Source organism: Musca vetustissima, unplaced genomic scaffold, assembly GCF_032173495.1.
Source record: "Musca vetustissima isolate MV318-11 ecotype Yass unplaced genomic scaffold, APGP_CSIRO_Mvet_v1 utg22549, whole genome shotgun sequence".
Classification (NCBI taxonomy): domain Eukaryota; kingdom Metazoa; phylum Arthropoda; class Insecta; order Diptera; family Muscidae; genus Musca; species Musca vetustissima.
In genome coordinates, this window is record NW_026876924.1 from 138028 (window position 1) to 150300 (window position 12273).

At 36.5% G+C, this 12273-nt stretch overlaps 1 protein-coding gene across 1 annotated transcript; it reads left to right on the plus strand.

Moving 5' to 3' along the window:
• The first annotated feature begins 162 nt into the window (after positions 1-162).
• Positions 163-11076, plus strand: LOC133321448 (transcription elongation regulator 1-like). The gene is made up of 10 exons (XM_061530535.1): positions 163-344; positions 409-871; positions 1016-2159; positions 2230-2357; positions 2477-2685; positions 4230-4380; positions 8566-8997; positions 9065-9411; positions 10539-10871; positions 10943-11076. The coding sequence occupies exons 1-10, from the start codon at positions 163-165 to the stop codon at positions 11067-11069; spliced, it is 3516 nt and encodes a 1171-aa protein (XP_061386519.1). The 3' UTR covers positions 11070-11076.
• Positions 11077-12273: the final 1197 nt, after the last annotated feature.

Genomic DNA, 12273 nt, shown 5'->3' on the forward strand with positions numbered 1-12273 from the left:
CCCTCTATAGCACAAATTTGACACTAATATTGGAAAATGCGTCTTGTCATATCTTTACGATTGTATGTCTTTGATTTCGTGAAGGGAAAAATTTTATTCATTGAGAAAATATTTTAAATAAAAATACACAGCCGAAGACTAATTTAATAAAAAACTTAGAATATGGAGCCATTGGCCGAAATCAATGCCAATGAAGATGGTAACATTAAAAACGAAACATCAGAGAATGCTGAAAATCCCGAGAATACAACAGCAAATGGCATTAGCACCGATGGGGCAGGTGCTGTAGTGACACCAAGCCAAGAAAATGCGGAAACCACGACAGAGAAAAATGATAAAGAATGGTAAGATACATACTTTCTATTATTCAATATTCAATTAAAATTTTTATTTTTACCCGTAATCCAGGGTACAATCGCAACCACCGCAAAAAACACCCATAATGACAGCTCCGCCTGGCTTTAGAATTGGTGCGGCGGCACCTGGTGCCGGCAGGGGAGTTGGTGTAAATATGCATATTAATCGAGCAGCTGTTAGAGGTGGTGCGGGTGCTGCTGCGGGCAACTTTGGTAATCCGAATTGGACAAACAACAATGCACCCGGAGGACTTCCAGGCGCTGGAGGTGGTGGTGTTGGCGGAGGACCACCACCATCACAATTGGAATTATGGGTTGAGACCAAAACTGAAGACGGCAAATCATACTACTATCATGCCTTGACAAGAGAAACTACTTGGACCAAACCGGAGGGACCAAATATCAAAGTAATGACTCAGGCTGAAATTGAAGAAATGAATAAAAAACAACAAATGATGCAGCATCAACAACAACAACAGCAGCAACATCAACCAAACCAAAATCAAGCAAACGGCGTTGTGGAAAAGGAAAAAACGGAAAATGCAGTTATGGCAGATAAACCTCCAACAACAACAACCAATATTCTAACATCGCAACCACCACCAGGGTTGCTATCGCAACCTCCACCAAATACCCAACCAACACCTCAACAACAACAGCATATACCACCACATCATGCAATGTCACAACCTCCACCTAATGTGGCTGCAGCTGGTGGCATGCCTGGTCATCCACAGGTATCACAACCTCCACCTGGTATGCATCAGCAACCACCGCCATTCTTTCCGCCTGGTGTTCATCCTCCCAATTTCGGTCAACACCCACCCTTTGGAATGCCTCCACCAGGCTATGCAGGCGGCTTTCCCGGAGCACCTGGTGGTCCTGGCGCTCCTTGGGGTATGCCCTGGAATCATATGCATCAAGTTCCGCCACAAGATAAGCCAGCCAAAAATCTCATCATTAAACCAGGTGTAATCGATCCAGCCGTCATAGCACGTGCAGCCGAATGGTCTGAGCATAGGGCTCCCGATGGCAGACCCTACTATTATCATGCGGGACGGGGTGAAAGTGTGTGGGAAAAACCTCAGGCATTACGTGACATGGAAGCGGCCCGTATGGCTGCCCATGGTGCACCACAAGTTGCCGCACCACCACCAGTTCACAATCCTGCCCTGATACCGGGTATACCTCCACATTTGATACCCCTAATGCATATGCAACCTGCAAATCATGCAGCAGCATATGTGGACCACTCGGCCGTGAAGGCGGCAGAAAATGCGAAAGTTTCTCAAACAGCTGCCCTTGAAAAGGAAGCCAAAAAATACGCAGAAGAAAAACGCAAAAAAGCTGAAGAAGAACAAAAGAAGGCAAATGCCAGTGCCAAGCCGGTAGATAAAAGTAGACCCATATCTAGTACACCCATACCGGGAACACCATGGTGTGTGGTGTGGACGGGAGATGCTCGGGTATTTTTCTATAATCCGTCAACACGTACCTCTGTATGGGAACGTCCTGAAGAGTTGCTGGAACGAGAAGAGGTCGATAAAGCAATTAACAATCCCCCAGAACAGTTGAAGAGTTTGGTCAATGCCAACAAAACAAATGCCAAGGACGAGAATGAAGATGAGAAGCCGGCAACAAATCATTCATCTGGTGGCAATACTTCGGCCGCAAGCAACAATGCATCAACAATCCATACAATTGATGATAATCAACAAGACGATGAGGATGATGGTATTATTAAAATTAAAACTGAATCTGATTCGGATGTTGAAGAAGTTCCCACCAAGAAGTTGCGTTTAAGTGAGTCTATTTTATTTGATAATTATGGGAAAATATTTGAAAATTCGTTTACCACTGTCTACTCTCTTAGATAAAACGAAAAAGGCCGATGCCAGTGAAGCTGCCGCTGAGGCCGAGGTTAGAGCAGCCAAGGAGCGGGCTTTGGTACCATTGGAAACCAGAGTTAAACAATTCAAGGAAATGTTGCGTGAAAAGGATGTAAGTATTTTTTAAAACACAATGCATTTTGGTTTTTGGAATTCTATAAATGAAAACAAAATTTTCAAACAATTAATTATTTATTTGTTTATTTATTAATATTTATTTTTTTGTCTTAGGTATCTGCCTTTAGTACATGGGAAAAAGAATTGCATAAAATCGTCTTTGATCCACGGTATTTGCTGTTGACATCCAAAGAACGTAAACAGGTGTTTGAGAAATATGTCAAAGATCGTGCCGAAGAGGAACGCAAAGAAAAACGTAATAAAATGCGTCAAAAGCGCGAAGAATTTCGCAATCTCTTGGAAGAATGTAAACTGCATGGAAAGTAAGTGTGAAAATGCATTTATTTTTAGAAAGATATTTTTTAAGGAACAGAACTGAAGATTTGCTCGAATGTGAAACATTTTCCCAAATTTGGTGTGCTCCATTCCGAATTCCCAAAAAATATTGGGAATATAATTCGAGCACATATAGCCTTGTGGATTGAACACAAAATTTACTTGTTTTTTATAGTTGAAAAAGAACGCTGAAGTAATATTTAACGTGTTTTTACAATATTTATTTAAAAAATACAGTATTTACATTCGTTTTTATAGTAAAATCCACAGCTTGCACACACTTTGTCTTCCAGGGCTTTTTTTACAATACTTATTTTTATTTTGCCACTTCTGAAATCCACCAACAGCCAGGAATCTTAAGGTAGCTGCTAACTGGCTTTCGGGAATGGTACCCTTGTGTATGAAAGGACCAACTTCTCTCAAAATATCCATAAATGCCTATTTTATCACGTTCCAGTATCATTAGACTTTTTCTGGTAGAAACCAGTGCAATTAATAAACCAGCAGGCATATTTTTTCTTAATTTTGTTGTTAAACAAATTGCAAATTCCAATGAAACATATGTTTTTTTATTGAACACATTTCGTAACATATTGAACACAGCTATGCTTTCGAGTGCACTTTCGCTCGGAATTGAGCACACCATTTTGCACAACATGGGAATTTAAAAAAGTATGGGAATTCAAAAACTCTCGGAACATGTCACATGGGCGTTTGTTATAGGGGCGTAGATTTTTTAAATATTTTTTTCTTGGTCTAACGGGAGCGTTGATTTTTAAATAATTATTTTTTCAAGGACTAACGGAAGCGTAGATTAAAAATTTGTTTTTTAATATATTTTTTGGAACACTTACAGGGGCGGGGATTTTTAAAATATATTTTTTAAGAACCAAAAGAAGCGTAGATTTATAAAATATATTATTAGGACCAGAATATATTACTAGGTCCCACAGGTTTTTAAAATATAGTTTTTCAAGGATAAGTGCGAAATTTTTAAATTTTATTTTTTCAAGGACCTGCAGCGTAAACGATTTTTAAAACGTTTTCTTTTGAGGGCCACAGAAGCGTTGATGTTTAATATATATTTTCAAGGACATACAGGGGCAAATATTAATTTGTAGTTCTTAAAGGACCTACAGGGACAAATATTATAAATTTGTAATTTTTAAAGGACCTACAGGGGCGAATAAGTTTTTTATTATATTATATTTTTTTCAATTGATTTTTTTTTGATTATTTTTTGTCTACTCAGACAATTGTGGATTTCTTAAATACATTTTTTTGAATACTCAGATTGGTGGATATTTTAAATTACATTATTACACAGACAATCGTCAATTAAAAAAAGTATTTTAAAGGACAAACAGAAACAAGGTTTTATATATTTTTTCAAGGACTGTCAGAAGACACGATTTTCAAAACAATTTTTTGTTGAAGACTAGATTAGATTTTTGGCTACATTACAGTCGTAGATATTTAAAAAATTTTCAATTTCGATATTTTGAAATACATTTTTTGTTTTTTTTTTCAGATCTTCATTTAGTGATTTTTGTCAACGCTATGGCAAAGATGAACGCTACAAGGCCATTGAAAAGCCACGTGAACGTGAAAGTCTCTTCAATGAATACCTTCTGGATGTAAGACGCCGCGAGAAAGAGGAGAAACAAATGAAAAAAGAGCAGGTATGTAAAGTAAAAGTTTATTTTCATTTTTTACAAGATTAATATTTGAATATTTCTGAAAAAGGAGAAATTCCTCTTCTTCTTTACAAATCAGTACGGAAGATGGGGAAATTCTTTGAAAAGTTCAAATTGTTAATCTCTCTTTTTGGTGGTTAATATAATTGTTGTTGTTCTTGTGTTTTTGGAAACAAAACCAAATCTTGTAAACAACTAAAACCTATTTTGTATTTATATATATTCTTAGCTATATTCATGTATTTTTATTACATATTATTACTATTGTATTTTTATATGAATATGAATTTGTTTGAATACCATGTATCTCTTAGCATTCCTTTTTCTAACAATAACACAATACCAATATATAAAAATATCAACATTTTTAAAAGATTTCAGCATTCAGTTATTACTGCTACTGCACAGCATATGCAGTTGGCTAAAATGTGTTGTTAACATTTTTTTGTTTTATCACTCAAAACAAAAACAAACAAAACATGGGTCCATAAATAAATGTGCCAGAGAAACCCCCACGAATATTCAGATGGTGGTTGCAAAAAGGTTTTTGTGAGAGAAGTGTATGTGAGAGAGAGAGAAAGAGGAAGGGAAGGTATATTAGGATTAATATGCCCCAGGAGTAGAGTAAGTGCGTCTAATCGCTTTTAGCAAATTTGTTCAAAATCTTGTTTAGCAAAAAACCTTTTTTTGTTACCCAAACATTTTCCAACAACCAACCAACAAATCAACTACCAGAATTGAAAACCATATGAAAAAACCAATTACCACATAAAGATCAACATGCCATGCCATGCTTCTATTCGCAACGTGAATGTGAGTGCTTGTGTCTCTGGAATATGATGGCAGAATATAGGATCGATCCATGGATGGATGGAATATGCACGAGTCTAAATTGGCCCAGTACAGTGAGAACAAAGCTAGCTTACTACCAAAACGCGTACATAACCTTTTTTCCACAACCATTGTGTGGTGAGTTACCCAAATCAAAACAAACAAAAAAACATCCCTATTCTCTAACAGAAATCAGTTGAATGTTGATCAAATAAAAAAATCAAATCAAATCATTACAAAAACAATATACGTCAACAAAAATATACAAAGATTTTGATGACTTTTATCGTTGGTGCCTTTTTGCATCCTTCCTTCTGTTAGGCCCATGTGGATGGTCCGATGGATGGATGGATTGATTGATTTTTGGTTACATGCTGCTGTTTCGTTGTTGCTGTTGCTGCAAAAGGGATGGAGTCCAGCTCTCGGCTCTAATGCAAACCTATTTTTGTAATACCAAAACAATTTCCCCCCAAAAAAATTCAAAATTCATCACCTCAATACTACCACCACTACTGCTACTCAGTTGCGCGATTGACCTTGTGATGACAAACAACAACAACACCACCATTATCATCATCTTGAAGCAGATATACAGTTGCTGAGAGAACATCATTCCACTTTCGTTGAAACAGTATGAAAACATAATACTTCCTTTATGTTTTTTATTCCAACTTTGTCTTTTTTAATATAAAATTTATTTTTTCAGCATTTTCTTGGTGTGGTAGTTGTATATAAACAATATTTAATATTTAAGAAAATACTTTTGAAGGAAGAGGCAATCTGAGGAGAGTCGTTATAGACGAGCTGAAGAAATTAGGTTTTATAGAAGAGTGAAGCAGGGAGTTTTTTATAGGCAAGCTTAAAGGTTTTTTATAGACGAACTGAAGTGAAGCATAGTTTTTCAAGGACTATCACAGACTTCGATTTAAAAACATATATTTCACGTAGGCGTAGATTTTTAAAATATCAAAGACAATCAAAGGCGTATTAAAAAAAAAAAAACAATTTTTAAAGACGTAGATTTAAAAATTTTTCTAAAGAGTAGAATAAAAAAATCAAGGCGTATAATTGAAAAAATATATTTTTCATATACATACAATTTTTTCCTAAAAATTAAAATAAAGTTATTTTTGAAGACGTAAATATATTAAAAATATTTTTTCTCCATGACCTAGGTCTCCTAGATCAACTTTTCGCTGCACTTTGTGGGGATCTTCGGATCCCCCGTGGATTGGGATTGGGGTAGTGCCCTTAAATAAATCAAATACGATGGGGTAAAATAAGCAAAAAGAATAAAGTTACGGTGCAGGAAGTTAATAACACAGTACCGGCGGCAATCGTTGGTGAAGTCACAAGCCACGATAAGTCAAGATCAAGCGATTGTGATCCGCCTGTTCTAGATGTGGATGCCTTGGCACCTGCAGCTGTATCTGTTACAAGTGCATCAATTCCAAACCAAAACGTTGACGAGCCGGCTATTCCTTTGGCAAATGAGCATGTCAAGACTGATGAAAATCAGTCTCTGGCTGACAGGACTGTACTTCTGGGAGGGGACGACCTACACGGGACTCTAAACACTATCTGCGATAGCCTAGAGAAGCAAAGTAAGGAACTCATCGACCAGTTAGACAGACTGATACCGGAAGAGCAAACTGCTACTGAATCTTACCCTAAATGATGATGAGCTGGACACCACGTTGATCCCAGCCAAGTTCACACAGGGGTATTGCTGTAGTATTAACGAAGGAAGCGCAGACCCTTTTGACCAACCGACTTCAAGTCTGACTACAACAGGTCCTGTGTCGGAACTTGCCGACAATAAACTTCAGAGGCAATCTGAACAACAAACTAAAGTACAACAACAATCATTTCTTTTTCTTATTTCATCAACCATGTAACACAATAATATTTTATATTTGTATGTAGCCCAATGCACCTCCTCACCGATAGAGCTTTAGCCGGAGCCAACATATTTGAATGCCAATGTCACCTTGGTAAATATAGAGGTCGCACCACACACATACATATATAACAATAAAAATGGACGAGACGCGAATTTGATTTCGGAGAGGGAGTTACACCTCATCAAGGGTAAGATGAGATACGTAAGGAAGTTCAAAAGAATCTATCCGCACGCTCTCCATCGTGAACTCCCTCCCGAATCCTACTGCTCGCACAAAAGTGGTAGAATCGGCGTAGCCCACTGTCTCTGACAAAGGTGTTAAGCCGACTTCTGACCTGAAGCCCAGCTCGATTCCGAACACTAGTGAAAATGCACAGGAAAAGGCTATTGAGAACATCCCGAAGCAAGGGGTATTTTTTAATACGTAGATTTCAAGGCGTAGATTTTTTAAAGCATATTTTTTTCAAGGCGTAGTTTTTTTTAAATATATTTTCAAAGCTTCGATTTTTTTATAAAATATTTTTTCAAAGCTTCGATTTTTTATAAAATATTTTTTCAAAGCTTCGATTTTTTATAAAATATTTTTTCAAAGCTTCGATTTTTTATAAAATATTTTTTCAAGGCGTACTTTAATAAACCCTCTTTAGCCGTATATTAAAAATTTAAAGTGTAGATTAAAACATTCAAGGCGCAGATAAAAAAATAACTTTCACGACGTAGATTAAAAAATCAAGGCGTAGATTAAAAAAAATATTTTCAAGGCGTAGATTTTTTAAATGGTTTTTATGTTCTAAATTAAAATATCAAGGAGAAAATATTTTTGTAAGACATAGTTTAAAAAAATAGGGCTTAGATTAAAAACTAAAATTTTCAAGACAGATAAAAAATAATAATTTGCAAGGCGTAGATTTAAAAAAAATAATGTTTTTCAAAAATTGGTAATTGAATTTTGAATTTCTTTAAATTTTTAAGAAATAAATTCAAATATTAAATATTGTTTATTATCCAGCCACACCAAAACATGTCTATGTATTCATATTCTATTATCTGTGTGTACGTCTTTAATTGTCCGTCCATCCGTTTTGAAAATTCTCCACTTTTCCCCATAAGGCGTGCACAAAATGATCATTTAAATATAGTTTTACATTTTCTATAAACGTAATTTTATGCATATTTTTTTCAATTAGTTGTTAAGACTAATCCATTTGAAATTCTCTTTCAGCAACAACGATTTTATGCCCAAAGTGTAAATAGTCTATAAGCGTATTGTCCTAAAAATTAAGGTAGTTTTTAAGTCTTTGTAGACCATAAGAATTGTCCATCTTTTTCCGCTCGTGTTAATACCTTGGAAAAAACTAACATATTTTTTCGATTTTCTACTCTTTCTTTATTCCTGCTGCTCGGGTTGATGGTGGTGGTCGGATTGTCCTTTGTAGATACGCAAAGATTTCATTGAAATGTTGCGTGAACGTGGCGATTCCATTGATCGTCACTGCCGCTGGCATGACATTAAAAAGAAATTCGAAATGGATTCGCGTTATCGTGCCGTGGAGAGCTCCATGTATCGGGAGGAGTATTTCCATGATTTCCTGCGCCTGATGAAGGAGGAAAAACGCCGACGTGAACGGGAACGTGAAAAAGAGCGGGAACAACGTGAACGGGACAGAGAACGTGAGCGTAAATCGGGTAAGAGTGATCGCAAGGATAAGGATAGACGTGATAGGAGTCGCAGTCGCACCAAAGATCATGGCGATCGTGATGAAAAGGAACGTGGTAGCCGCAGTAGCCGAGATAAGGAAAAGGAACGTAAAGACAAGTCATCCGATAAGGATAAGGATAGGGATGAAAAGAAGAAGAATAAGGATTATGTGAGTTCACATTTTTTATTACAAAAAATAAGACTGTTTTAATAACTCTTCTGTTTTTCTCTTTTAGGAGGAAGGTGAACATCAATCCGAGGAAGAGGAGCGTTCAGTCACCACGGACCACGACGAAGAGGAGGAAGCTGAACGCATACAAAAAGAACGTGATCGTCAGTTGAGAGCTGAACAAAGTATACGGGAACGTGAAAAGGAAGTTCAACGCACATTGGCCGGTCACTTGCGTGATCGTGATAAGGAACGTGAATTACACAAACGTGAAGAGGCCGTTGGCCATTTTAATGCCTTGCTAACGGATTTGGTACGTAATCCAGATTTCACCTGGAAAGAAGTTAAACGACAATTGCGTAAAGATCATCGTTGGGAATTGGTTGAATTTTTGGATCGTGATGATCGTGAAAGGTGAGTAAAGAAAGAAGCAGAAGAAAAAAAAAAACATTAAATGAAAAGAAAGGAGACAGTTTTTGTAGATGGGCTAAAGGTTTTAGTATACTAACGAGATACACGAGCTGGAGGCGATATTTTTTAGACGTCCAGAAGGGGTTTTTTCATTAATACAGGTGAAGCATATGTCTTCATGGGCGACATAGGTGTCTTGAGAAGCGTGTCTTCATTGACGAAATGACTATCTTGATAAACCAGTCGAAGGGAATCTTTATAGAAGAGCAAAAGGCGGTTTTTTATAGACAAGGTGAAGGGAATTAAATACAGGTGAGGTGCAGGTTAGGTTGTCCTTTCGGGACGGACTGAATGGAGTTTATATAGACGAAGTTGAAAAGAGTCTTTATAGACGAGCTGAAGGCTGGAGTCTTTCATAGACGACCTAAAGGCAGGGAGTCTTTCATAGACGAACTGAAGGCAGGGAGTCTTTCATTGGCCAGCTGAATTTAGTCTCCACAGAGAAGCTGAAGGGAGACTTTCATAGGCGAGCTGAAGGCAGGGAGTCTGTAATAGACGAGCTGAAGACGGAGTCTTTTATAGACGAGCTGAAAGCAGGGAGTCTTTTATAGACGAGCTGAAGGCAGGGAGTCTTTTATAGACGAGTTGAAGGCAGGGAGTCTTTCATAGACTAGTTGAATGGAGTCTCTACAGAGGAACTGAAGGGAGTATTTCACAGAGGAGCTGAAGGAAGCCTTTCATAAATGAGCTGAAGCTCTATCAGTCTTTCACAGGCTAACTGAAGCCCTGGCAGTCTTTATAGAATAAAGACAGGGAGTCTTTAGTAGACTACGTGAAGCTCAGAGATTTTTCACCTACCAGTTGAAGCCGTGATAGTCATTATAGATCAGGCCTATGATTTTTTTTTATAGATGGGCTGTAGCTCAGGCAGTTTTTATTAAAAAAAAATATTTCTTTTTTAAAAAATTTTTTCATTGACGTTCTGCTCGTGTTTGTAGATGATTTAATAGAGATATAGGATGTATTTATAGAAGTATTTCATAGAGTTGAAGTACATAGGGTCTAGAGTTTTATAATAATCAATCAACACTAATGATGAAATTGTTGCAATTGTATTTTTTTATACCCAGAATTTTCAATGAACACATTGATGGCCTAATGAAAAAGAAACGTGAAAAATTCCGTGAAATGTTGGATGAAATTACAACACTAGAATTGACGAGCAGTTGGAAAGATATCAAAAAACTTATCAAAGACGACCCGCGCTATTTAAAATATAATAACTCGGAAAAATGCGAACGAGAATTCCGTGATTATTTGGTGGATAAACAAATGGCTGCCAAAGTGGCGCTCAAGGAACTGCTCAAGGAATGTAAATTGATAACACACAAAAGTCACGAATTGGTACAGGAAAATCCCAATCATCTCAAAGAGATACTTGATATTCTGAAAATGGATAAGAGGTAAGAGAGTCACATACATCAATTCATAGCATTATAAAAAACATGTATTTTCATTATTTTTTCAAAAAAAGATATCTGGTATTGGAACACATTGCCGAGGAACGTACCGCCATTGTGGTAAACTATTTAGAAGAATTACATAAACGTGGTCCACCACCACCGCCCACAGCTTCAGATGCCTCACGACGTGTTAAGTAAAAATTTTTACGAATTTTTTCTTGCTTTCTCTATTTAAAAAAAAAATTATACCGAGGAATTGACTGTCTGTCTGCCACCTCAACTCAATTATTTTTTAATTTGTGTTGTAACAACATTATTGATAAATAGTGACAATATAGCTTATATTTTATTAATCACACATCCTAATACTAAATAAAAAACACACACATATAAATTATTACCTCTAAGTAATACTTACACATTTACTTCGAATTAAATTAACATTTCATTATAATGTTTTAAATGTAATTTAAAAAGAATAAATTTAATAATAATAATGGGCAATTTTTTTGCATAAAATTGTACAAGATCTATTGTTGTTTTTTTTTACCTTTTTACCCATGACCTTCAGTTTGACTGTTCTTCAGGGCATATAAATCGACTCCTTGTTCTTAAGCTCGTTCATAAAAGACACACATCTTCAGCTTGTCTACAACGACACCGTTTGGTTTACTCTGTATTGCGATGCGTAAGAAAAATCGTTTAGGATCGAGTAAATGGTAATCTCTAATTTGTTTTCGTATCTCCTTTTACATCTATTTGACGCAAATGTGGAATCAAAGCAGTCTGTAATACGAAAACGTGTGTCAAACTCGATCGTTCATTAAGCGCAAAAATGTTTTGTGTTATCACACAATAAAAAGTTTTATTTATATCTAAATTGTTACAGACTCAGCAACGTCAGTTTCAAACTTTAGTAGATTTTATGGGGTAACACTGCGATTTGGCAAAGGTGCTGTTGCAGAGTTCAAATGCGAAACAACGCACCAACAATTTGTGGACACAACTGACCTCAATTCAAATGGACCTCCTGCAAGAGATGTCGCTGTTTGGAAAAAAGCAATGTATTAAATTTTTTATATAAAAAATGTGCAGCGGCCACTTTGGAGTTGGAATTGCTGTGGATCTATTTGGAACGACGAGTTCGTTTTTAATAGTGTTTAATACATACATAAACGCAACTTGATTGAGACGAAAATTTTGCACAAAACTATTAAAAAATTAAATATTTGAAAACGTTTGTCACATAATTCGTACTTCTATTTTCGTATCCGTGGTCACTTAGGGAGAGTAGGCCTTGAGTTAACCTACACGCTGGATTGCAGCTGTGTAGTGTTTTCCAAGCTGAAATCTTCGCGACTTGGAAGGCAGCGGAATTGAATAAAAAGTCTGGATGCAGAGG